Genomic DNA, 26,707 nt, shown 5'->3' with positions numbered 1-26,707 from the left:
AAAGAACTACTACATATCCCAGCAGTCACTGGGCAGTACTTTGTCTACGGGAAAATAGTAGAGTCGGTGTACCCTATCGACTGATTCATTTTATTTTATCTCGATAACAATTTTAGTATTGGTCTATATATAAAGCGCACTGGATTATAAGGCGCCCTGTCTATTTTGGACCAAATACTTTTATGTGCGCCTTATAGTGGTGAAAATATGGTACTTCTGAAACGGAGGTTGACAGCTATGATAATATTAACCGTAAATGAACGTTTTTCTCTAAAATGCAAGACTCTGAGCAGAAAAATCTTTTTTCCAAGGCCCGACTGGACTTCCGTGACCCTCTTATGGTGTCGCTGTCTTTCGGACTTGCTGAAGAAGATCGAGGCCCGGTCCTGGATGAAAGCCTGCCCACGTCTATTAACAAGACGGTACATTCTCAGCTCCAGATTTGCTCAAGATTTGCCAGCGTTTAAGAGCGCTATTAATAGCCCTTCTCGTCGTTTGATTGTTTTTTTTCCCTCGGCCTCTGTTCTCCAAATGTTAGCTCGCGGAATGGCCCGCCGACTTCTTTCAGAATTTCATCACATATTCCCACACTCTAACAAACGCTAATCTGAGACTTTTTCATGTAATCGTAGTTGCGATGAGCGACATGTCCAGATAACCAGGGAGCAAGTATTCATTTTCAAAAAGGAAGCAAGCATTAAATCACCGTGCGGAAGCTACAGTTTATTTTCTGGTCCTTGATATTATATTTGAGTCTAGCGTTCAGTCCATGCTCTATGCCGCATCTCCATTCTCGCAGACTGGGAAGAAACCGCGCTGTGACCTCCCGAAACACTCCGGAGGGTTTGCGGGAAGTCAACGGAAATTAAGGTCGCGTCTGTGTACCCTTTTTTACTCAAGTCTACAAACAAATACAAAACCTTATTTATTCAGTTTTTCCACTGCCTCTGCATGTTCACCTAGTATGTTGGAGACCACTCTTTACATCACAGTTGCTCCCTATGCTGGAATTAATGTACAGTGGTACCTTGAGATACGAGCTAAATGTGTTCCGGGACTGCGCTCGTATGTCGATTTTCTTGCAACTCAAACGAACGTTTCTTATAGAAATGAACTAAAAACAAATTAATTCGTTCCAACCCTCTGAAAAAACACCCAAAACAGGATATTGGATTAGAAAAACATTTGTATTTGTTCTAATTTACCATCTATTAACAAAGTAACAAATAACTAGTGGTATAATACTACTAAAATGTGTTTAATAGTACTAAAATTAGACGAATTTCGAGGAGGGGAGAGAGACGGCCAGAGAGAGAGGGGGGGGGGGGGGGGGGGATTGCACGACAACGCGCTCGTAACATAAAATAAACAAATTTTCATAAACTTGGATTACGATGCAGACACACTCAAAAAGAAGTTTCATCTAACCTTACTCTAAATTTAATTCTAATTTAGTTTTAATTTTTTATACCTTTCTTCTCTCTGGTTGGTCCTATTTGCCCCGCCTCCACCCTGACTTTCAGATGCAACCTATCGAGGGCTGTTTGCTTTTGTATTCCCTTCAAAATATTCCCAAAATGATGCACGCAAATGTCCTCACAATAGGATAACGCACGACCACCCGCCCAGTGCTCGTAGAGACATTACACGAGGGAGTTGCGACCAGAAAGACAGTGCCCATGATGTTCTTATGAGCAGCCTTTAGCGCCCGCTGTATGCTCGTATATTAACATTTGTCTCGTATCTCAAGATAAATATTTGGCTGAAATTTTACCCGTATCTCAAATTGCTCGTATGTCGGTGCACTCGTATGTCAAGGTACCACTCTAATGGAAAAATTAAATTGAGCAAAAATCTTTCAAATAAATTGTATTGAAGTTGACATAATAATAACAGGCAAATTTTACAACAGAAGGAGGCAGATTCATGTTGAAAGATTGGGGGGCTGAAAGTTAAAGATAGCCGAACGTAGTCTGATCTATGTCTGAACCTCTTGGCCTCAAACCCTCCATTTTCTTCATACATGCTCCATATTTTATCTGTTGTTGTTTTTCCCGTAGATTCCCTTGGTGGACTGTGGGAGTGACCAGCGGTGCATTACAGACCTTTCCCTCCAAGCAGAGCCCAGCGTTAGAAGGTGAGGTTATACAGTATTTATAATGCACTAGTTCAACTTCAGGCCTTGATTTGGAAAGCGTTCTAGTAGTTCTAGTGAATTGCTGTCCTCTTGTGGCGAATGATTTGCATTTTCACTTTCCCATCGTTTAGTTTGTTGATTGGCTCCAAGAAAGACAAACTGGACGTGAACATCCGCGTGCGGAACAGCAAAGACAACGCTTACAACACCAAAGTGGTCGTCAGCTTCACACCAAATATCAACTATGTCAAAGTGGAGGTGCGATTTATTTTATTTATTTATCTTCAAACTGTTTTTATCACTTTCAACTGAAACAATTAGCAGAGGCATTATTACCAAAAATGATTCTTGTCTTAGATTGTATTTCAACAGGTTTCTCACAAACACTGGCAAATTGATTTAGGGTTCATTGTTTGCTTTCTGTGGTCTGGACCAAAATACATTTGCTTCTGACTTTTTTGGTGTGGATTTCTTTCCACGTTGCAGTTTTTGCCACCAACCGAGGTTTTGACGACAAAACTATGTATGCGCAAACATCGTTCAATCAGTGAACAAAATGGTCTGGTCGAGATAAAATATGGAAGTAAACAATCACGGAGCACTGGCTTGCAGCACTCATATTGATATAATTCGCGCAACTACAGTAATACCTTGAGATACAAGCATGATGCGTTCCGGGACCGAGCTTGTATGTCAATTTACTCGTATCTCAAATCAACTTTTCCCATAGAAATGAACTATATACAAATTAATTCATCCCCACCCTCTGAAAAAACACCCAAAAGCTGGATATTGCAATAGAAAAACATATTTTTATTGGTTCTAATTCACCACCTTGTCACAAAGTAATAAATACCTATCTAGTGGTTATGATCTTCAATACTAAAATGTGAGATTACTCAGTACAGACAGTCGGCGCGGACAAGAGAAAAACTTGATGGATGCGCTCGTAACACAACATAAACTTTAAATTTAACTTAAATTAACTTAGATTACTATACACACACACTTAAAGTTTTAATCTTACGTCAGCCTAAATTTAAACCTTGTGCGATAACCGAGGCAAAAATATTAATGTATTCCACTGTGGCTTTCGAGGCGGAACTTCCTGCTTCCTGCGTTTTTTAAATTCATCAAACCAGCCACGACTCACTTGGAAGGGTTTTGCTGGTGTCTTTTCCAGATGCTTGCTTTGCTTTCAAGTCCATGTAAATTCTGCTGTCTTTTTCGCAGATTATCGACTTGGTCACGCTATATCCAGTAAAAAATCCCACCTGTACCCTCAGTGCTCGTAGATATCTTTAGGCGAGGGAGATGCGGCGAGAAAGAAAGCGCGCTGTTATCATAAGCAGTCTCTTGTGTACTAGACCATTAGGCTGTCTCGTATGCTCGTATCTCAAATTTGTCTCATATCTCAAGGCAACTATTTGCTCTGATATGTCCTTGTATCTCAAATTTCTCGTATGTTGGGGCACTCGTATGTCATATTGTTACTGTATTTGCTGGACATTTGCGAATTAGAAGGTATTGATTGTCAAATTCTAAATCACAGGTGTCAAAGTGGCGGCCCGGGGGCCAAATCTGGCCCGCTGCATCATTTTGTGCGGCCCGAGAAAGTAAATCATGAGTGCCGACTTTCTGTTTTAGGATCAAATTAAAATGAAGAGTATAGATGTATATTAAATTTCCTGATTTTCCCCCTTTTAAATCAATAATTGTAATTTTTTAATCATTTTTTTCTGTTTTTAGTTCAAAAATCATTTTGTAAAATCTAAAAATATATTAAAAAAGCTAAAATATACATTGTTTTAGATCTATAAAAAACTGATTATTCAGGGCTTTTAATCCAGTTCTTTTAATCCATTTATTTAAAAAAATCTAAATATTATGTCTAAAATGGTCCGGCCCACATGAAACCGAGTTGACGTTAATGCGGCCCGCGAACCAACCTGAGTCTGACACCCTTGTCCTAAATCCTATTATCTGAAGTAGTGCTAACCAAACAACATTTCCCATAATGCCTGTAGCTACGCAAGCCTGTTACGAGCAAATAGGTGTGCGATTTTACCTTTGGTCCAAACCACTGCCACTTTCACACATATTTGTTTCCATACTTATGTTGATATTGACCTTGTTTCCCTTTTGAAATGTCAGCCGGACAACGACTGCACTCTGAATCACACCAAAGTGGAATGCGCAGTGGGATACCCTTTCTTAGGAAGCAACGATGAGGTACCGCGAAGGCAAAGCAACATGCAATGCGTTATCAAGATTGCGAGGGTTCTAAAACATGCTGTGCAACATTAACAGGAATCTTTGAAAGTCAAGTTTGAGGTCAATCCCAATCACATCCATAATAACATCCAAATCAACGTCTCAACTACAAGGTAATGCAATGAGTCATTCTAAAATGACATAAAACGATGGTGCATTTTCATAATGCGGCGTGCGTGTTTGTGTGCCTCAATGTGTGTGCGCACTTTATTCACCACAGTGACAGTGAAGAGGATGCCTCTACCCTCAACGACAACACGGTGCACATCTCCATCCCTGTCAAGTACGAGGCTGGACTCGTGTTCACTGTGTGAGTATGCGTTAAATCGGCTCAATTATTAGTTATACTTATATCAGTGTTTCCCAACTGTTTTAACTGCAGTACACTTTTTGTATTGCAAATTTCAAGGCGCACCACCGGCTGAAAATCTTCTAATTTAACATTCTGTCACCTATACATACCTGTCAACCTCTGCCGATAACTGCCCTTATAAATGATTATGATTCCCCTTACAAACCCCCAAAAAACCTTACAAACACCGTACGACTCGTACGGTGTTTGTAAGGTTTTTTGGGGGTTTGTAAGGGGAATCATAATCATTTATAAGGGCAGTTATCGGCAGAGGTTGACAGGTATGCCTATATTTACGAGATAAAGTCATTCTCATAGAGGTTTGATCATCAGCAATAAAAAAGAAAACACAATAAAAGTATTTCAAAATATCATTTTTCACACTGTCCTGCAATCGCCTGGCCACCGATTCAGGATCTCTTTGGCCAGCTGCCCATAGTTAGCTGGGATAGGCTTTAGCACCCCCGCGACACTTGTGAGGATAAACGGTTCGGAAAATGAATGAATTAATTTTTGGAAAAAAAATGAAAAGTTGAAATCCGTGGACCCCAAACAACTTTCGGTTCACGTGATGAAAAAATAAGTGATGTACTGATTTTCATTCTTTCATTTTCTGGACCACTTTAGCCTCTTTAAGGTCACGGGGGGTGCTGGAGCCTATCCCAGCTGACTCTGGACCGACCTGGATTTGAATCCAGGACCCCAGAGCTGTGAGGCGGACGCGCTAACCACTCATCCCCCGAGCCGTCCATGTACTGATTTTATTTTTGTAATTTGATGACCTTTGCTCCCAAGACTACTTCAATCTCTTAATATTATGCGAAAAGCAATCTTGTGGTCACACAGACTTTACGTCACTAAAAGTTAATGCTGGTGAAACCAAACGACTTTTGGTTCATGTTAATTAAAAATAAACGACTTTGTACTTATAAATTATGATTTCAATCTTGAATTGGATTGAATCTTCTAATATTACAATACAATTGACTTGATGTTTGTCATATTTCAATTTTGATATCCTACTATTGCAATTTTTCTCTTGGAATATTTAAATGTACTGTGATTTGGAAACTCACTTAGACACTCATTCTTTTAATTTCTTCATTTTTTTTATTTGGCTGTCAATAAGAAAAAAAAACAAGTACATTTGTACATTTACATATGTCTAATACATTTTCCAGACTACAATCACACTTTTTAATCTTGGTAAAGGCTTTTAAATGCCTTTTTGTTCAATCACACTACTATATATTTTTTTGTTTGTGTCAATTTTAATCATCGTTTGCTTTCAATGTTGATACCTAACATTAACATGTCCCTTATCCAGATTTCAGCAATGACTGACTGAAGCATTGAGCGAGATGTTGCATTGTATTTTGTATGATTATGACATATTTCTGCATCCAAATGCCTTTTTCCCAGGCGTCCGGTGGACGAGCATGTGGTGGTGAAAGAGGGCGAGAAGTACTTGCCCGTGTTCAACGACACCCGCATAATCGGCGAGGAAGTCAACATCAGCTTCACAGTAAGGCTCGACAATTACTGGATAGCTTTTGTCTCTAAATCTTCACTATACCATTTGCATTCAGAATGCATTGAAGACTGTTTGTTGTTGTTGTTTTTTTAAGGCTCTTTTCCATCCATTTGAAATCCTACGGTGCCTATGTGTCCATTAGCTGAATGTGAATTCAGATGTTATTGGGTTAAATTAGTTTAGAATGTCGTTGGTTGAAAATTCAAGCTAAGATGAAACAAAGAAAAAGAGGGAAAAAGAAAACAAGGACTGTCTTTCAACATAAAAATAATAATATTGAGTAAAAACCTTAAAATGATATTACTAATTCAACTCTAACAATTGTCAGCATTTCAATTGTATTTTACTTCTTTGTTTACCGGAGACCAAGTTGGTTCGCGGGCCGCTTTAACGTCAACTTGATTTCACGTGGGCCGGACCATTTTAGATATAATATTTAGATTTTTTAAAATAAATGGATTAAAAGAACTGGATTAGAAGCCCTAAATATTCAGTTTTTTATAGATCTAAAACAATGTTTATTTTAGCTTTTTTTAATTCTATTTTTAGATTTTACAAAATGATTTTTGAACTAAAAACACAGGAAAAAATGATTAAAAAATTACAATTATTGATTTAAAAGGGGGAAAATCAGGAAATTTAATATACATCTATACTCTTCATTTTAATTTGATCCTAAAACAGAAAGTCGGCACCCATGATTTACTTTCCCGGACCGCACAAAACGATGCAGCAGGCCAGATTTGGCCCCTGGGCTGCCACTTTGACACCTGTGCCGTAGCCTGAACTATTTCAAAGTCAAAAATATGATTCAAAATGTTCCAGAAAAATATCAATTTTCTAGAACTACGATGTCAGCTTGATCAGGGATATTTTTTACATGAAAACCTAAATCATTGTTTCCAATCAGGAAATTATCTTTTTTCTAAATTATAAATCATATTTTTCCCAAACAAAAAACAACAACTAAATTCCTATTTTTAGGATTAAAATATATTTACATTTTCATCATAGCGCAACGTTTATACAATCATTTAAATATAGATGTATATTGCAATTGTCAAGTATTACTTTCAATTTTGAAAATGTTATTGAGAAAAACATTAAAAGTGTTAATTTGCTAAGGTTAAAAATTATATTTAAGAATATATAAATGATTCTACTACAGTATCTGACATGGCTGCAGGCTACATGGCTTCAATTTGCACCCTGTGAGAGTGTATCAACGCTCATTAGGACTAGATTAGGAATGAATCGTATTGAGAATAAATGATTGGAATCGATATGAGGCGGTATCGAGAGTCTGCTATTTTCGCTTAGGTGGAAAAAGCAGGTGAATTGGTGACTCCCCCGCTTGACCTGAAGGTGACCTACCCCGAGCTGTCGCCTCGGAAAAACTATCTACTGTACTTGACCCACATCGTCACCAGCCCGGAGGTGTGCATTGTCAGAATCATGCATGTGTTCACAACCTGTAGCACCATCTTTCAATCGGTGTTCTCCTCTTTGCAGATGATCTGTGACGCAGCCAATTTGATCAACCCGCTTAATCTCAACCCGAACGTGGTTAAACCCAATCCGAAAAAAGAATCTCTTGGAGTCTTTCTACTGGTGGGTCAAAAGGGAGCTTCTTTTTTTAAAACTTATATATCATACCTGTCAACCTCTGCCGATAACTGCCCTTATAAATGATTATGATTCCCCTTACAAACCCCCAAAAAAACTTACAAACACCGTATGAGTCGTGTTTTTTTTAATTAAATGCCTCAGAAACAGTCATTTGCCCTATAAATGGTACATATGATTGTGGTGTGCTTTGAAGATGTGTGTGGGCTCCTTCCTGCCTCACTTCCTCTTTTTGAATTGCACTACAGAGCTGCGAGAACCTCCCATGCTCCTCGTTTAAATGCTCCATCCCAAAGGCCAAAGTCAGCCAGCTCAATGTTACCTTCAGAGTGTGGAAACCCACATTCATCGAGGTGGGTCCAACATTGTATTTTTTTTAAACATCATCTCATTCTGCTCGTTGCCCCTGCTTCATCTCTAGTGACTGTTGATACTTGAACGCCTATGATTTTTCTCTTTCAGGCGGACTTTTCCAATCTGCACATGCTGGTGAACGCTACACTGGGAATCAGAAACACAGATCTGTTTGTGTTGAGCGCTAGTGACAGCAGCAGAACTGTAAGAAAACCCTTTTGCACCTGTAATTGTTTAAAACAAATATGTAGGTGACTTGTTTGGCCGCTACCAGGTGAAGATCCAAATCTCCAAGGAGAGCTTAAGTGGGATCCCGATATGGATCATCATCATCAGCATCCTTATTGGTCTTCTCATCTTAGCACTAGTCATCTTTGTTCTATGGAAGGTAATGCTTAAGTGAAAAACACAAATATAAACAAATACAGTGGTACCTCGACATACGATCGTAATCCGTTCCGAGACTGAGATCGTATGTCGAGCTTTTCGTAACTCGAGCGAACGTTTCCCATTGAAATGAATTGAAAACAAATTAATTCGTTCCAACCCTCTGAAAAAACACCAAAAACAGGATATTGGATTGGAAAAAATGTTTTATTTCTTCTAATTCGCCATATATTGACAAAGTAATAAATAACAAGTGGTTTAATAGTAATAAAATACAGAGACAACGACACACACGGAGGCGGAGGGGGGGGCTGTTCGGGGGGACTTTATCCACGGCACTCGTAAATGACCAAACAAATTTAAATTAACTTGGATAAATATTTACAGACACTCAAATATATGTTTAATGTAACTTTACACAAAACTGAATTCTAGTTTTGTCTTAATCTTTTGTTACCTTCGTTTTCCGGGTTAGCGGTTTGCCACGCCTCCACCCTCACGTTCGCTATCGATGGACTGTTTGCTGTTGTACTATTCCGTTCAAAATATTCCGAAAATGATGAACACAAATGTCCTCACAATAGGATAACGCATGACCACTTGCCAACGAGAAATAGGCTTAAATGAGTGATCGCGGGAGCTTCTTTCCTTAGAAAAAATAACAGGAAATGCAATAGCTGAGCTTACCCATGTATTGATTGTGGGTAATGAAGTTTTATTCTGAGAAAGGGTGCCATTGCCTATGAGTGTTGTGTGCACGAGTATACTTCATTACCCAGAAAGCCCTCTTTTTGCCCGCGCATGCGCGTAGTGCGTTTCCTGGTCGAAACTCGTCTGAATAAATCGTTCAGTTCTCGTAGATATAGTAGTTATACATGAAAGAGATGCGGCAAAAAAAGACAGTGCGCTACAATGATAAACAGCCTCTCATGTCATGGCCACCTGGATTGGTCGCATCTCGAAATTTTAATCGTATCGCGAGCGTATTATTCGATCGAAATTTTCGTCGTACCACGAGCATGTCGTACCATGAGGTACCACTGTACAAAGACCCCGCACAACTGTTCAGGCAACTTCCTTTTTAAAAAAATCATAAACAAGTGTGCTCCATTGCTTCTTTCCGGCATCTTGTAACAATTTTCTCTGCTATGCAATTTCCAGCTGTAAACGTTTGTTGTCTTCTCCTTCCTGCAGATGGGCTTCTTCAAGAGAAAATCTCGAGAGTTCTCCAAGGAGGAAATGATGGATTGAAGCTTGCTTAGGAAGTGAGCGCCACTTCTGAAGTCACTTAAAAGAATGGACCAAAAAAAAAGATTTTGTGACTACGCGCAATGACTACCTTGGAGTACAAAAAGCCATTCACCCGAGCCTATCACTGATACGGGCCGAGTCCATGTTTGCATTTGGACAGTTCTGCACTTGTACTGAAGAAAATAATGCACTTTTTTTTGCTACGAACATCCTCCTTTCTTCATTTTTCACTTAGAACAAAGGTGGGACACTTTTTTTCTTGTACAGGTTCCGCAGGGTCCTTCAATTTCTGTTTGTCGTTGTTCTTTTTCCGACTTTTAAGGGCATCGAAGAATCTGAAAAACTAACATTTGGGCACAAATCCTAGTGAAAAGAAAGGAGCCTCGTAGACCCACATGAATTTGGGCGGGCAAGTTTTTTAATGATACGACGTACAGGTCTCAAAAATCCATGTTGAAACTGAGCTAAAAGGCAGCCATTTTTTGGTGAATTATCTGGTTAAGGCGCTTACTTGTTTACTAAATAATTTCACCAATTAATATAATATTAGGCGGACATATCTGTTACGGGTTGCACGAAAATGCCTCTAGGACACATGTGTCAAAGTGGCGGCCCGCGGGCCAAATCTGGCCCACCGCATCATTTTGTGTGGCCCGAGAAAGTAAATGATGAGTGCCAACTTTCTGTTTTATGATGAAATTCAAATGAAGATTGTAGATTATTTCCTGTTTCCTTATTTTAAATCAATAATTGCAAACAATTTGTACTAATTTGAATGTCCAAAAATGATCTATCGATTAGCACGATCGAGAAAGCTGTCAATTTATTAATTGATTTATTTTGGCAGCCTAGTTGGAAGACATAACGGCCCTCTGGATGTAATCGAAACTACCACGTGGCCCGCGAAAAAAAATGAGTTTGATACCCCTGCTCTAGGACATTCCTGAAATTTGGTTGGGTATTTAAAAAACTGCCCCTGAAATGTATGAAAATTGAGCTTTTTCTAGTTTTACTCATCAACGTGTCCTTTTTGACAAAAAAAGTATTTAGTCTGAATGAGAACTTCACATGTGTCAAAGTGGCGGGCCGGGGGCCAAATCTGGGCCGGGAAAGTAAATCATGAGTGCCGACTTTCTGGTTTAGGATCAAATTAAAATGAAAAGTATAGATGTATATTAAATTTCCTGATTTTCCCCCTTTTAAATCAATAATTGTAATTTTTTAATCAATTTTTTTCTGTGTTTTTAGTTCAAAAATCATTTTGTAAAATCTAAAAAAATATATAAAAAAGCTCAAATAAACCTTGTTTTAGATCTATAAAAAACTGAATATTCAGGGCTTTTAATCCAGGTCTTTTAATCAATTTATAATAAAAAAATCTAAATATTATATCTACAATGGTCCGTCCGGCCCACATGAAATCAAGTTGACGTTAACGCGGCCCGCGAACCAACCCGAGTCTAACACCCCTGGTCTACTTGAACGGCGACGCCCTGTTTTATTTTTGGCACGGACCCTTGCAACTCTTTGAGAAAGGGGGTATGATAACATACATCACTTCCCTCCACTCAAATCATTGCTGTGTTTATGGTGTGGCTTCAGGTTGCCTTCCCCTAGACTAGAGACACTGTACTTGTATTTTCAAGCATACTAGCATCACGGCACATTACTTCACTTGCTGTTTATTTTTTATTTTTTGCATCCCACGGTGAAAAAAAAACATCTGGAAAAAAAAATCTATTTTTGTGTATACATTGTGTGGCCTTTTCTCTAATCCCACCTCCTCTGCTTGTACTGTAAATATTCCAAAAATGAAGTTTAAAAATGTAAATAATTGTATTTTAGGGGGGGGGGGTCATTGTTGCAATAATTCCTATAATTTAAGAGATGTAACACACAAGCCTAGTAATGTTTTTGCGCTCAGGTATTCCCTCACATATAATTACCTAGACCGCGACCGGACGATTCGCCGAAAGACGTTTCGCCGACGGACGTTTGGCCGATGGACAGTTCGGCGAACGGACGTTTCGCCGAAACGGGATTCGTGCGCTCGCCACGCCCCCGGATCGTGTGTGCACTTTTTTTCAACCTCGTCCCGTTACAGATAACATTCATTTAGGAATAACAAGGGCATGTACTGCCCCCCGTTGGAGATATTTCTAAATACAAGTATGTACTACAACGTGCTGCCATTTTTTTATATTTTTTATTTTATCCTTGCGTTTAAAGTAGTAGCCGTTTGGACACGCAATGTAATTTATCAAAGCTGGGGATTGATGTCTGACACAGAAAAAACAACACTAGAAGACTTATGTGAAATTCTAAGTGCCTTGGACAGACTAGAGGGCTTAGAGAACAATACCTGAAAATGCCATGGAACACACTTTTACTTCTAGTTTAATTTTAAATAATTTCCCATTATTTTAGGAAATATATATTGAAAATGATTTGCTGAGAACCTTAATTCAAAGATTAATCTCAACGTTTTCTATGCTTGTGTAAGTTTTCTGGAGTAGGATTTCTGGATTTACAATTTCATTACAGTAGTACTTACTGTTACTACTACTTTATTTTCTCTATTTCTTCTGTCACGTACTGTTCTGCGTGATCTCCAAATGACTACTACTTTAAACGCAAGGATAAAATAAAAAAATATTAAAAATTGGCAGCGCATTGTATTTAGAAATATGTCCAGCGGGGGGAAGTACATGCCCTTGTTATTCCTAAACGAATGTTATCTGTAACGGGCTGTATATGGCCCGCGGGCCGAGGTTGAAAAACATCTACACACACGATCCGGGGGCGGGGCGAGCGCGCGAATCCCGTTTCGGCGAAACGTCAGTTCGGCGAACAGTCCGTTGGCCAAACGTCCGTCGGCCAAACGTCTTTCAGCGAATCGTCCGAGTACCAACATAGACACTAATTAAACATAGATGGCATCATGGTAGGATGTAAATATGAATTTATTTTGATTAGAAAATGAAAAGTACAGCAAAACCTCGGAAGTTTAATTCTCATTGGCAATCATGTTTAAACGTGGATAAATTGTATTTTCTCCTCTCTTCTGTGTTCAGAGTCTCAAAAAAATTTAAGGCAGCTCTTCTTACCTTTTACTTGTGATAATATCATCGGTTCAGTTTCTAAAATGTCAGATTGAAAAATGTAGATTTCTGTTGCTTTCTTTCATTAACTCGGGAAAACTACAGTGAATGGTGCTTTTTTTTAAAGTAAAATCTACTTCTTGTTCTATGGTAATTATCATATTTTGTCTTTGTGCCATCCATTTTGAACTTTTGAGGCCTAGTTTTTCCAATAAATGTCCCTTCAAATTTAATTCTACCACATCGGAGGTTCTGCTGTATCTTTTTTTATATGAAAAATATTCTGGTGTTTTGTTTGCAGTCACACATTGATTCTTTTAACATTTTAATTTCTTTACACTGTTACAGCATGATTAGTTGATATGACACCATATTCTGCATCTTTACTTTCCACTTTGAAGCACAACTTGTTTGTACAGATGGTCTTTTTAGAAATGTCTATGTTGGGTTTGGCTATTTGAATAGAGACTAAATGTGGTCTGGAATCACTTTATTTTGAAAGAGCTCAAAGGAAAATGACACTGCTGTGAAGTCTTCAATGTGATGATACACTGGTTTGTGTTGTCCGGTTATCTGGCTTCCTGTTCAGCGTACACATAAACTGAATGAATGAAATAAAACGTTTTTTTTTCAGTTGAATCATAAATTATGGATTCCAGCAGTGCACCGTTGCTATTTTTGTTGTACATTTCCTAAAGCTTCCGCATTAGAATGCCCATCGGGATGTTTTATACTGTACATACTGTTCTTTTTGTCAAATATTTGGCTTTTTATTGCAACAAATTTACATTTTTATGTTTAGCATTGTTATTTCATTATGCTTTCAGCCCAACGTTATCTTGTTTGAATATTTTCCCAAATAAATAAAGCAGCTTTATTTGCACCACCTTTAAATTTTCAGATTGTTGGATATGTTTCTATTTTTAATTTCATTTCATTAAGGACTGAATAAATTAAGGAATCGTACGGAAACTATGCATATCAGTTAATAAAAACAATATGAAGACAATATTCAGTTGTTTAAATAAATGTTTGCATCCATTCTGAGACTGCATAAATTTCAAAATATTTACTACATGACAATTGTTTTTTCACTTTCTGAACCGTTTTATCCTCACTAGGGTTGCAGGGGGTGCTGGAGCCAATCCCAGCTGACTTCGGGCCAGAGGCGGTGGACACCCTGAATTGGTGGGCAGCCAATCGCAGGGCACAAAGAGACAAACAACCATTCACGCTCATACTAGAGGCAATTTAGTGTGTCCAAACAGACTGCCATGCATGTCTTTGGAATGTGGGAGGAAACCAGAGTACCCGTGGAAAACCCACGCAGAGAACATGCAAACTCCACACAGGCGGACCGACCTGGATTTTAACCCAGGACCCCCACTATGAGGCGACACGCTAACCACTCATGCCGCCCATGACAATTAATTGTCAAAAAAATGAAAAAAAATGTAAACATGACATTATATACATTTAATTATTATGTCGGGCAGCCCGGTGGAGTGAGTGGTTAGCGATTTTGCCTCACAGTGGGAGACCAGGGTTCAAATCCAGGTTGGTCCACCTGTGTGGAGTTTGCATGTTCTCCCCGGGCCTGCGTGGGTTTTCTCTGGGTACTCCGGTTTCCTCCCACATTCCAAAAACATGCATGGTAGGCTGATTGAACACTCTAAATTGCCACTAGATATGAGTCTAAGCGTGAATAGTTGTTTGTCTCCTTGTGCCCTGCGATTGGCTGGCCAGCAATTCAGGGTGTCCCCCCACCTCTGGCCTAAAGTCAGCTGGGATAGTCCCCAGCACCCCCCGCCACCCTAGTGAGGATAAAGCAGTTCAGAAAATGAGATGAGATGATAATTTTACGTCATGTTTAATTTAATTATAATTTTGAAAAGTATTTTATTTTTAAACGCCAGCTTTACTCGGAATCAACTTCCGGGGCATGATAACCTTACTTCCCTTACGCACTCTCCTTCTTCCGCCATCTTTCTCTCGGCTCAGGGACCACTAAGCCCAACGTAGGACTCCACAATGTTGTCAGTGCGCGTCGCATCGGCGCTGGCCCGCGCACTACCTCGCCGGGCAGGTTATGTAAGCCTACCGCTCGTTAATGTTCCCAGTTTTACATTCATTTCAACAATATAGGCTTATATAGCGTGAAAAATCATGGCGTAGTTCTGCTCGCAGACGCCATCACATCCACACGACACCCGGCCCGTTACCGGTCCGCTCTGGTTTTCTGACATTAATACTTTTAATCGAAATAGTTATCCATTCAAGCAAACATGAAATGTCTTAGACGAATAAACATTATTTCATGTCCCTGAGCAATTTTCACTGAAGGTCACGCTTGTCCACATCTTTAAATGCAAGCGTAATATGGAGAACCAAATGTCATCCCAATTCAGCGAATTCATTTTAATATCTTGACGCTTTTAACTGTTTCCGTAACAGTTTATCGGTGCGCATTAATGATGTAAAATACTTTAATTTCACTTGTGTATGTATGTGTTTGTTGTATTTTAAAGGTGTCCAAAAATGTTGCCGCAGCAGTTGTGGGAGTGAAGAACCTTCACACCGCAAGCCCGTTTATGCAGAAAACAGGTGATCATAAAACAATGATGTCCCTGTATTTACATTATTTAGATGCACTGAATAGTTATGCCCACATACATTTAAAAAAAAAATCCCATCCGATTTTTTTCCGTGATTTGTTTTGCCTGCATTGATCAGATATAATATATTAACAGTCCCCAAAAGTAGTGCTATTAGTATTACTTACATCCTTTTTGTTTTGCTACACATAATATTTCAACAAACTGCTGAGCAGGTTATAAAAATACATTAGATTAAAATAACAGTATATAACATAATAAAAACCTCAAATAGTTTAAACATTTGGCAGTGGCTCCTTAACCGGTAACCGGTCAAATAGTCCCAGGGGCTATTTAGCCGGTAACCGGTCAAATAGCCTATATGGCCCCATATGGCTATTTAGCCGGTAAGAGTTCTGTGTGGGGTAAATAGTAAGAAACTACGGCTACAGAGCCACTGCCTAAATAATAGTCATTCAATCCCTATTCACCTAATGTTAAAATCTATCAATTGGCAATGACACATCAAATTTCAATAAGATTGGTTGAATGGTTTAGAAAATCCCCTATTCACTCAATGTTAAATAATAGGTTACCAGCTAAATAGCCCCTGGGACTATTTGACCGGTGACCGGCTAAGGAGCCACTGCCTAAACTTTTAGTGCAATAGCGCACACGCTTGATCACACAACTCAGAAATATCAGATTTTTCGGCACTGATGTGAAGATAAAAGCATGGACTTTTGTTAGACATCCCTGAACTAAGAGAGTGGTTCCTTTGATTTGAAAGCAGCAACTTTTGTTACATATTGAGAAAAAGGAGGGGAAAAGATTTGTACTACTTAAAAATCAGGCCATTGAAAAAGGGTTTAAATATATATATATATTTTTTTTGCTAAGGCAAATTTGTCCAAAAGAGCCATTGGGCAATAATAATTTCTAGTAGCCGTTTTAAATTTTATCAAAAGGCACTGCAGAGGTGTCTTCTATCCTGGAGCAAAAGATCATGGGAGCGGATACCAGCGCTGATTTGGAAGAAACAGGCCGCGTGTTATCCATCGGTGATGGAATCGCCAGAGTTTACGGTCTCAGGAATGTGCAAGCCGAGGAGATGGTGGAGTTCTCCTCTGGACTTAAGGTTGGCTCTTGTATTTTCTTTGCATTTCCCAGCAAAAGCAAGAAAACACAACACATCCTGTTTTGTTTCCTGCTCGTTTCCAGGGAATGTCTCTGAATTTGGAGCCTGACAACGTTGGTGTGGTGGTGTTCGGCAATGACAAGCTAATCAAGGAGGGCGATATTGTCAAGAGGACAGGGGCCATTGTGGACGTGCCCGTCGGCGAGGAGCTGCTGGGCCGGGTTGTGGACGCACTTGGAAATGCCATTGACGGCAAGGTGATTTCAATTCGCCCCAACTATTCGCCTCTGCACTTTGCCACGTTTTTACACGTATCGTCCTTTGTGCTACAGGGCCCCCTTGGCTCCCAGACCCGAAGGCGTGTGGGCCTGAAGGCCCCCGGCATCATCCCACGCATCTCTGTGAGGGAGCCCATGCAGACCGGCATCAAAGCCGTGGACAGTCTGGTTCCCATTGGTCGTGGGCAGCGTGAGCTTATCATCGGAGACAGGCAGACCGGGTAAGGAGCAGTGATCTGTCGCAAACACGGCATGTTCAGAGTGCGACAATGCTCAATCCTGATTTGTGCTGGCAGCAAGCTTTACGTCAACAAATTTCCGTTCACTTAAGGTTCAGGTAAGGTAAAAAAACAAAAAAAAGGCAGTTTAAACTTGAAACTTTGAACTTCAATACCGTCATTTCACACGTTTTTTCAATACAGTGGTACCTCGACATACAAGTGGCCCGACATACAAGCAATTCAAGATGCAAGTAAAATTTCGGGCAAATATTTATCTTGAGATACAAGACACATTTTGACATACGAGCAGACAGCGGACGCAAGATGCTGATCATAAGAACATCATGGGCACTGTCTTTCTGGTCGCAACTCCCTCGTGTAATGTCTCTGCAAGCACTGGGCGGAGCGTTGCATTTTTTTTCAGTGTTTTTTTTTCTTCCCCGTTAGTCATTGCGAATGGCGTATATACTACTTCTCGTTGGCAAGTGGTTGTGTGTTCTCCTATTGTGAGGATATATGTGTGCATCATTTTGGGAATATTTTGAAGGCAATACAAACTCAAACAACCCTCGATATTGACTAAAAGTCAGGGTGGAGGCGGGGCAAAAAGAGCCAACCCGACCGGGAGAAGAAAGGTATCAAAATGTCAAACAAAATTAGAATTAAGTTAAGTGTTAGGTTCGATTAAACTTATTTTTGAGTGTCTGCATCGTAAGTTCGTTTAAATTTGTTTATGTTTTGTTACGAGTGCGTTGCCGTGCAAAAAGCCAGCCCCCCCTCTCCCCTCAATGGGAAACGTTTGTTTGAGTTACGAGAAAATCGACATACGAGCTCAGTCCCGGAACAAATTAAGCTCGTATCTCGAGGTACCACTATGTCCTACTATTTCGCTAAAAGTAGTTGTGTTGAAACGCTACCAAAAGTTGAAACCAAACAACTTGCGCTTCCCGTGACATATAAATAAGCAACATAAAGAATTTAAAGTAGTAATATTACAATGTATGACTTCATTCTTGTAATATTGCCACTTTTTCTCTCAATGTTTTGACTATTGTTGCGGTCATTTTTTTTTTTTCGTTCTTTCTTTGGATGTTGAGGAAGGTTCTGGATCTGGTATCTGCAGTCACGTGGATGAGACAACTTATTTGATTGGTAGGCATTTGAGGTCCATTTTAAGATGTGAATGTGTTTCCCCAGCAAAACCGCCATCGCCATCGACACCATCATCAACCAGAAGCGCTTCAACGAGGGCACAGATGAGAAAAAGAAGCTATACTGTATCTACGTGGCCATTGGCCAGAAGAGGTCCACCGTGGCCCAGCTGGTCAAGAGGCTGACAGACGCCGATGCCATTAAGTACACCATCGTGGTGTCGGCCACCGCCTCCGACGCGGCCCCTCTGCAGTACCTGGCGCCTTACTCCGGGTGCTCCATGGGCGAGTACTTCCGCGACAATGGCAAGCACGCCCTCATCATTTATGACGATCTCTCCAAGCAGGTAAGGTTTTTTTTTTTTTTTTTGCTTCTATACTTATCAGTAAATATTGTGAAAAATTCTGCTATCACGCTATGGGCAGGCAAGGCAACTTTTTAGAGCACAATTCAAACTAAGACATGTAAATAATCCCCAAAAATAACATTACATCATCAAAACAGTTAAAAAATATTTTGGAAACAGAAAATGAAAAATCACAATTTCACTTGGCTGCCAGATGTTTCATTATTTGGTTTAAGCTGTAGACATACTAGTTTCACCGTTAAAACAACCGTTAAAGCCGATCAAAATATTCCGAAACAAATTTCATCAACCCGAACAGTGCTTTTTTTCTTCCTGTCGCGAATCTTTAAAAATAGCCCAATTGGGCAGGATCTTGCTAACCTTGCCTGGCATGCCAGGTTAGGAACCCGCCCAATATGGCAACACTGGGTATAACAGCAAAAGTCAGTTCACTATTGTTGTGGAACCCATATCGATTTATTGAAAAGCACTAGTAATTACTATTGTAATTTTGATTGTGCACATCTTAACCTTTATTATAATAAGCTTTAGATTTATTGGCAATTAAACTGCAATAATATCAGATGTGACAGCTCAGGCATGGGTTACAAATGTTAAAACATAAAATAACATGAATAAATGACTTGATCTTGCCATATAATCTTTCCATGGCTGTAATAAGGCTTTAAACGTTTGTGTTATACGTCCAGGCCGTCGCCTACCGTCAGATGTCTCTACTGCTCCGTCGCCCTCCCGGCCGTGAAGCTTACCCGGGTGACGTCTTTTACTTGCATTCCCGACTGCTGGAGAGGGCCGCCAAGATGAACGACAATTTTGGTGGCGGCTCACTCACCGCCCTTCCCGTTATCGAGACGCAAGCCGGTGACGTGTCGGCCTATATTCCGACCAACGTCATCTCCATCACAGACGGGCAGGTAACCACCATTTGCCATTAACTCATCATTCCCTGTCATTCGACAACTCTCGGTACTGGCAAGCAATCTTTTTAAAATGACTCTTAATCTTGAAATCTGATTGGTCTAAAAGTGTTGTTGTTCATGTTACATTTTTAGAAATCCTGTCCAATGTGAGTCTTAATTTTTCCCCAATGAATTTATTTTTCTATATTTATTTAAGAGCTGGATCTAAGCACAGTTCTCTTTTATTTGCACTGTGTAAAATCTATTGACCTTTTAGCATTATTTGTTGTTGCTTTAACTAATGGGATTTCCAAAATAAGTTTGTAACAAATATTTTTGCCAAAAACTGATATTTGGAGTTGGTGTAAAAAACATTTAATAATGCAAGTGCTGAACTCTATTGAACTTTATTAAATCAAACAAATATGTTAATTTTGATATACTAATGAAATGATCAAGGCAAACTGATCTGTTTTACCCATATATTATAATTCTGAAATATATTGATAATTCTTATAACTAATATGTTGATGTTATCATGTGTACAATTCAACTCTATTTAAATAGCGGCAAGGGTAACAGGGTTAGGGGGTTAAATTTGCATAGGTGCTGTTGTGTATGTAAGTGTGTTTTTATTACTAATAGTGTGCCAAATTGAAGCATAACAGTCACGACATCAAAGCGCTCATCTTACGATCATCACGAGAAACTAGGCAGAAGAGACAGCTGCATCTGAGCCAAATATAACCCAGTTTTAAATTGATTTCTATATAACGGCTGGTCTGATTAAAAAAAAGGCCGATACCGATTTACGTCAATGTTCAAATATCGATAACGATAATCCCTCGATTGGTAATGATCATATCAGTTAAATATCTGTCTTCTGATTCAGATCTTCTTGGAGACTGAGCTGTTCTACAAGGGCATCCGTCCCGCCATCAACGTGGGTCTGTCCGTGTCACGCGTCGGATCCGCGGCCCAGACCAGGGCCATGAAACAGGTGGCTGGTACCATGAAGCTGGAATTGGCCCAGTACCGTGAGGTGGCCGCCTTCGCCCAGTTCGGGTCTGACCTGGACGCCGCTACGCAGCAGCTCCTCAACCGTGGCGTGCGGCTGACCGAGCTCCTCAAGCAGGGCCAGTATGGTGGGTACCTAGTTGTCGCTAGTCAGGTCAGGTGACTGATTTTGGCTTTTGAGACACTAGTCTGTCTTTTTGTAGCGCCCATGGCCATTGAAGAGCAAGTCTCCGTCATTTACGCTGGCGTGAGGGGACACCTGGATAAGATGGAACCAAGCAAGATCACAAAATTCGAGAAAGCCTTCCTGCAGCACATCCTGAGTCAGCACCAAGACCTCTTGGCTGCTATCAGGTATGTTGTAGTGTTACTTTGTTACCCAAATATTTATTTAGTCACATTAACTATATCAAAGTTGTAGTCTGGATCAGTGAACCCTGAAGTTGTGGTTTCGAGGCCCCGCCCTTATGCCCTTGTCTAAGTATCCTTGAGAAATATATTTTACTTTACTTTACTTTACATTCCTGCATCATTAGTAGGTAAATTTCAAGCACTGAGTGCCTTGAAAGTTGAAAGGTGTGATTTAAATCTAGGACCCTTTAAATACAGTATTACCTCTAGTTACGAAATTAATTGGTTCCAGGACTTTTTTTTTTGTAACTTGGAGTTTTTGTAATTCATCCCACGGTCCCCCAAAAAACTACCAACTGTACCCTATAAAAATGATCAGTGTCCCAAATTTGTATGAAAGATGTGAGGAAGACACACAAATGGGAGAAACTCATTTATTAAGGCAAATTATAATGAATAAAAAGCATGCAAAAACGTATCTATTCATGCAGGTGCATAAGTCTGAGGAAGCTAACATAAGGCAACGGACAAAGCACATGAAAACATGCACATAAACTCACAGCACATCTAAACAACTTTAAATTATGAATTCACTTGGCATTAAATAACAGCTTTTTTCCGAAATAATCAACTCCGTCACTGTATGACTATCTCATCGTTCAGTACGGAGAGGCCATGCCGAGGAGTCCTCGCTTTTAATACTACCTTCTGCTTCAATATTGTAGCCATGGTAGGTGGCTTATGGCTGTATTGCCTTGCAATATCCATCACAGATGGATAACAGAACCACTTCATTTATATCAGTAGTAATTTTAAATAAAGAACAATGTTGCTTTAACCATGCTCGAAAAATTGTAAAAAAAATAGAGTTGTTATTGTGAGCCAGCAATAGGATTGTCAAGCAGGATGCAATGCTACAGCGACCATTTCAGAATAAAATAATGGATGCGGGAAATTATTGATGTTTTGGGGGATTTCGTAACTTGGATCTTGTTTTTTTGGACACGGTAATTTGCGTATCAAAGGGTTTCGGAACATTTGAATGTGGAAGCATTTGTAAGTAGAGGTACCACTGGACTTTTAAAAAAGATCTCCAAAATACCCACTGCCACATTTTTATTGGCGTGCAACAAGTGATGAAAATATAATTGATTACGGTCCACACAAGAAGCTTGTTTTTTACCCGAGTCTGATCGTCTAACAAATAAAAGCGGAAGGATTTCTAGTTGTATCCTTTTGGTTTTAATAGTGCTTTGCATTAGTTTCAGTGTAGTGTCAGGCACAATTGTTGCATATTTGAATTCAGCACAACCCTGATGGAAATTTTCAAGAAAATTGTGCTTCTTCCGATGACAAATGCTCATCTTTCTTTGCAGGGCCGACGGCCAAATTTCTGAGGCTTCTGACGCCAAGCTGAAGCAGATTGTACTCAACTTCCTCTCCAGCTTTGAGTAACGTGAGGACACAGTCCTCTTTTGATGTGGTCCATGTTTGCTTGTAGCTTGGTTAGTTGTACTTTCTATGAACACTTAATCTGTCATGTACAGCCAAGAGAATAAAAAAGGATGTCATAAATGCATTAACTTTTCTTTAATTTGAACAGAGATTTCTTCTGATTTTGAATAGTGCAATCATTGGGTGTAAAGAATTATAGAAGTGTTAATTATGTTTTAACACCACATTAAACAGCTATTATTGATGTACACATTTTTTTTATTCGTGAATCAAACCAAAGTGGTGCAACTATGAACAAAGGTGCAACAAAATGAAAACATCGAATTTAAACAGTGCAACAAAAATATAGTAAGATTTCTGTGGTGCATTCAAAAATATGTGCGTGGAAAATTTCTTGTGATAATTGAGAAAAGCTATAATGTTAAATTACTACAAAATAAATAAGCGACAAATATAAATTAAAACAGACAAGACATGAAGTGCAGGATTTTTTTTATACCCAGTACTGTTTGGTGTGCATGATAGGTCGTGGGTGGTGTTTGTGTTTAGGCACATGGTTCTGTTTGACGTAGCACGGGTCATAGTAGTCCCATTCCAACCCTGACGCCAGCATGCCAGTGGACAAGCCGTCGCTGTCCGCCGACAAAATCCGCAAGGATACACCTTAAACAAAATTTTGCAAGCAAATTACATTTCTCCGAGTCTCTCTAAATGCCTTGACAGATGCCTGATAAAATAGCAGTGAATCTTTTGCTCACATTTTTTTGTAAAAAGCAAGTCGCATTACAGATGCTAGGGCACGTGTCAAAGTGGCGGCCCGGGGGCCAAATCTGGCCCGCCGCATCATTTTGTGTGGCCCAGGAAAGTAAATCATGAGTGCCAACTTTTTGTTTGAGGATCAAATTAAAATGAAAAGTATAGATGTATATTAAATTTCCTGATTTTCCCCCTTTTAAATCAATAATTGTAATTTTTTAATCATTTTTTCTGTGTTTTTAGTTCAAAAATCATTTTATAAAATCAAAAAATATATTTAAAAAGCTAAAATAAACATTGTTTTAGATCTATAAAAACCTGAATATTCAGGGCTTTTAATCCAGTTATTTTAATCAATTTATACAATAAAAAAAATCTAAATATTATATTCAAAATGGTCCGGCCCACGTGAAATCAAGTTGGCGTTAAAGCGGCCCGCGAACCAACCCGAGTCTGACACCCTTGTGCTAGAGGGCATCTACTCTAGGCGAAACCACTTATTTGAGAAAGGCTGCCAACTAACCTGCACTTGCACCAAAGTCGGTGTCCAGCCCAGAAGTGTTGGGGTAGTAGACCTCCGACGGTGGCTGCATGTCAGACTCGCACTCCATGTGCAGTTTGTCCAACAGGTGTGGTGCTCCCAGGTCCCATTGGGTCAGCATCCCATACATGCTGCTCTGGAGGATGCTGTCCGCGTGCTCAGCTTCCTTGTAAATACACTAGTTGGGGGATATTTAATTTTTTTAGACATACTTAGACACTGCTGCCCAGGTTTTAATCCAGTTTTAATCAAACTACGACTTGCGTGCCTAGTTTGTACATTATGAAAATGGCATCACATCTCATTTTCTGAACCACTTTATCCTCACTAGGGTTGCGGGGGGTGCTGGAGCCTATCCTAGCTGACTTTGGGCTAGAGGCGGGGCACACCCTGAATTGGTGGCCAGCCAATCGCAGGGCACAAGGAGACAAACAACCCTTCACACTCACCCATACCTAGGGGCAATTTTGTGTCCAATCAGCCTACCATGCATGTTTTTGGAATGTGGGAGGGAAGCGGAGTACCCGGAGAAAACCTACGCAGGCTGCCCCACTATAGAAAACTAGTATATTTTGTTTTACATATATTAACATTAAGGGGGGCCCGGCGGATGAGTGGTTAGCGTGTTGGCCTTACAGCTTTGGGGTCCTGGGTTCAAATCAAGGTTGGTCCACCTGAGTTTTTCATGTTCTCCCGGGCCAGCATGTTTTTTTTCTGGGTACTGCTGTTTCCTCCCACATTCCAAAAACATGCATGGTAGGCTGATTGGACACTCTAAATTGCCCCTAGGTATGAGTCAGCTGGCCACTGATCCAGGGTGTCCCTCACCATGTGCCCAAATGTCAGCTGGGAAAAGGCTCCAGCACCCCCCGTACGAAGCGGCTCAGAAAAAGAATAAATGAATGAAATTAACACTAAAAAATAATCCAATGTAATACATTGACCGTTTTACTGTCACTGGTCATATCTTTTGTCCAAACTATTTTTTCGCTGCTTTTGCATCCAAATTATTTTTGTTTTAGCAGAAAAACAGGGAGCACTCACCGTAGGAGAGTTGGGGGGCACTAGGTTGCCCCTCGTGTCGGCCTCCGAGTCGCTGGATAGGAGCGGCACTGGCATACTATGTCGACCCTCGGCTGCCAGGTAGGAAGATGACGTGGACGCCCCAGGAACCCGGATGCTACTTGGTGCCCACAAGGAACCGGACCCTGATCTTAGCAGGCAGATTCTCTCCCTGGAGGAAGTGACCGGCGGCTGGTGAAGGGCGGGCTCGGACAGCGACATGTAGACCCTCCGGGTGGGGCAAATGTCCGCTACGGGCGACCTCCGGGTCCGCTGCAGTCCGGAGCCCAGCAGCCGCATGTCATCCGCGTCATCCCGGTGCTGCGGCCGAAACCTGGCCTTGGAGAAAATGAGAAGTTTGTAGCCTAGGAAGAGGCAGTTGAGCATGAGCAGGACGACCACGGCCGGGATGAGTAGCAGGACCACCAGGGTGAGGCTTGTGACCGGGTTCCCCCCGCTTAGGTCGGGAGTGGGTAGGCTGTTTTGACGTGGGTGCGACATTTTATCCTTGGGGACATCGAAGAAAATCGTCTCCTGATTACAACGGATTCCAACAAGGTTAGTGTAAGTAAGTGCACACGTGAATTAGCGTGTCAACTTTTGTGTACTTTGTTGTGAAAGTGAACATCGTTCGTTGAGATAGTTTAAAAATAACAACATGCACATGTGCACACTGAATGGAAGGACATTACAGAGTGGCAGCTGTGCGCAATTAAGTCCACGAGCGCCTGTTGCCGTAACAAAGAAAAGTCAATAGAGGGCGCTAGTGGTCAGGATGAATCAATGTATGCAAAATCCATGTTTTACACACATCCAATGGTTTACGTTTTTGGCGTAATCCCATAATGCCTTGTTTCTTGGGGGTGTAACGAAAATGAAAACATGCACAACGTGAGAATATGTTAAAGAAGGCCGAAGATCTCAAAAGAATCTCAAATCTGACAAGAGACATTAATAATATCCTCACAAGGGTCTATGGCCGCCAACAGCCAATCCAATTTGACTCCCATTCAAAATGGATGGGACGACTATTGCAATCAATGGCAGCTAAGGAGTCAATATTAAAAATGCATACATTTTAAAATCATTTTAAAAAAAATTATATTTTTATACTTGATTCTAATCTATTAAACAAATAAAAGTAAAAAGATTTCATGTTGGCTCTTCCAACTCTTTGACTTTTCTGAAAGCGGCCCTCAGACTAAAAAGTTTGGACACCCCTCTTCTACTAGATCAGGGGTAGGGAACCTATGGCTCGGGAGCCACATGTGGCTCTTTTGATGGGTGCATATGGCTCTGAGCTAAAACATGGAAACCGGTGGTGAGAGAAAAGAGTCCCGAACGCACCAATAGGAACGTCACGTCGGCACTGTGGCATTGATTTTTTTTTTCATTAGTCTTCTGCATTCATTCTCTCATTGATACTCATTGAACTCATTGAAATTCATTGATTAGCAACAGCTTAACAATGTTGTCAAAATAATTAAGAGACTTTTTGTACTTTAAAAGTTGTAAAATGACTAAAAAAAAGCACATTTTCATGTGTTTTGACTTTTAAATTGTGATTATGGCTCTCAAGGAATAATATTTGAAAATAGGAATTGTTTATGGCTCTCTCTTTCAAAAAGGTTCCCGACCCCTGTTAACTAGATGCTCATTTTAAGACAAAATTGACATCTTTGTGCTACACTGCTCTTCAAAACTGTTGTCCATAAAGTGTAATGATACTAGCGACGTGTTTTCGTCATGTTTGATGTCATCGTCCCCGCCATGCGTTAATACCTTGACATAAGATTTTTCAGAGGCTGGGAATGGATTAATTTGTATTTATTTCATTTCTAAGGGAAAATTGGATTGGAG

At 40.1% G+C, this 26,707-nt stretch overlaps 3 protein-coding genes across 5 annotated transcripts in view; 2 read left to right on the top strand and 1 right to left on the bottom strand.

Annotated features, from left to right (window-relative positions):
* itga1 (integrin, alpha 1) overlaps positions 1 to 10,636 on the top strand; it is a 49,988-nt gene extending 39,352 nt beyond the window's left edge. The window contains exons 18-30 of the mRNA XM_077623444.1: positions 312 to 422; positions 2,061 to 2,137; positions 2,269 to 2,395; positions 4,292 to 4,369; positions 4,448 to 4,524; positions 4,632 to 4,721; positions 6,186 to 6,288; positions 7,618 to 7,734; positions 7,810 to 7,908; positions 8,172 to 8,276; positions 8,386 to 8,481; positions 8,552 to 8,665; positions 9,859 to 10,636. Of these exons, the coding sequence (XP_077479570.1) occupies positions 312 to 422; positions 2,061 to 2,137; positions 2,269 to 2,395; positions 4,292 to 4,369; positions 4,448 to 4,524; positions 4,632 to 4,721; positions 6,186 to 6,288; positions 7,618 to 7,734; positions 7,810 to 7,908; positions 8,172 to 8,276; positions 8,386 to 8,481; positions 8,552 to 8,665; positions 9,859 to 9,915 (1,251 nt within the window). The 3' untranslated portion in view covers positions 9,916 to 10,636. The remainder of the gene's footprint in view (positions 1 to 311; positions 423 to 2,060; positions 2,138 to 2,268; positions 2,396 to 4,291; positions 4,370 to 4,447; positions 4,525 to 4,631; positions 4,722 to 6,185; positions 6,289 to 7,617; positions 7,735 to 7,809; positions 7,909 to 8,171; positions 8,277 to 8,385; positions 8,482 to 8,551; positions 8,666 to 9,858) is intronic.
* Positions 10,637 to 14,963: 4,327 nt separating this feature from the next.
* Positions 14,964 to 22,612, top strand: atp5fa1 (ATP synthase F1 subunit alpha). The gene is made up of 10 exons (XM_077622592.1): positions 14,964 to 15,107; positions 15,545 to 15,620; positions 16,579 to 16,748; positions 16,832 to 17,005; positions 17,081 to 17,247; positions 18,445 to 18,745; positions 19,456 to 19,680; positions 20,558 to 20,810; positions 20,886 to 21,036; positions 22,410 to 22,612. Exons 1-10 carry the CDS (start codon positions 15,048 to 15,050, stop codon positions 22,486 to 22,488), a joined length of 1,656 nt encoding a protein of 551 aa, XP_077478718.1. The 5' UTR covers positions 14,964 to 15,047; the 3' UTR covers positions 22,489 to 22,612.
* hwa (huluwa) lies at positions 22,133 to 25,596 on the bottom strand. Of its 3 annotated transcripts, XM_077622594.1 has the most exons (4): positions 24,830 to 25,594; positions 23,768 to 23,963; positions 22,988 to 23,151; positions 22,133 to 22,567 (listed from the first exon to the last, which is right to left on the bottom strand). In XM_077622594.1, the coding sequence occupies exons 1-4, from the start codon at positions 25,346 to 25,348 to the stop codon at positions 22,553 to 22,555; spliced, it is 894 nt and encodes a 297-aa protein (XP_077478720.1). In that variant the 5' UTR covers positions 25,349 to 25,594; the 3' UTR covers positions 22,133 to 22,552. The 3 variants fall into 3 exon arrangements, with proteins under 3 accessions (XP_077478720.1, XP_077478722.1, XP_077478721.1); XM_077622596.1 differs by lacking the exon at positions 22,988 to 23,151 and having other exon boundaries at positions 24,830 to 25,596; XM_077622595.1 differs by lacking the exon at positions 22,133 to 22,567 and having other exon boundaries at positions 22,982 to 23,151.
* Positions 25,597 to 26,707: the final 1,111 nt, after the last annotated feature.

The sequence above is a fragment of the Stigmatopora argus genome, chromosome 16 (genome assembly GCF_051989625.1).
Source record: "Stigmatopora argus isolate UIUO_Sarg chromosome 16, RoL_Sarg_1.0, whole genome shotgun sequence".
NCBI lineage: Eukaryota > Metazoa > Chordata > Actinopteri > Syngnathiformes > Syngnathidae > Stigmatopora > Stigmatopora argus.
Note: the sequence above shows the minus strand (reverse complement) of the source record. Positions and strands in the feature narration are given on the sequence as shown.

Coding starts and splice junctions, on each gene's coding strand:
- atp5fa1 (XM_077622592.1), top strand. CDS start 15,048: ATGTTGTCAGTGCGCGTCGCATCGGCGCTGGCCCGCGCACTACCTCGC. Junction 15,108..15,544: donor TACCTCGCCGGGCAGGTTAT/GTAAGCCTACCG, acceptor TGTATTTTAAAG/GTGTCCAAAAATGTTGCCGC. Junction 20,811..20,885: donor CCTCAAGCAGGGCCAGTATG/GTGGGTACCTAG, acceptor GTCTTTTTGTAG/CGCCCATGGCCATTGAAGAG.
- hwa (XM_077622594.1), bottom strand. CDS start 25,348: ATGTCGCACCCACGTCAAAACAGCCTACCCACTCCCGACCTAAGCGGG. Junction 23,964..24,829: donor TGCCCCCCAACTCTCCTACG/GTGAGTGCTCCC, acceptor TCCCCCAACTAG/TGTATTTACAAGGAAGCTGA. Junction 23,152..23,767: donor CGACTTTGGTGCAAGTGCAG/GTTAGTTGGCAG, acceptor ATTTTGTTTAAG/GTGTATCCTTGCGGATTTTG.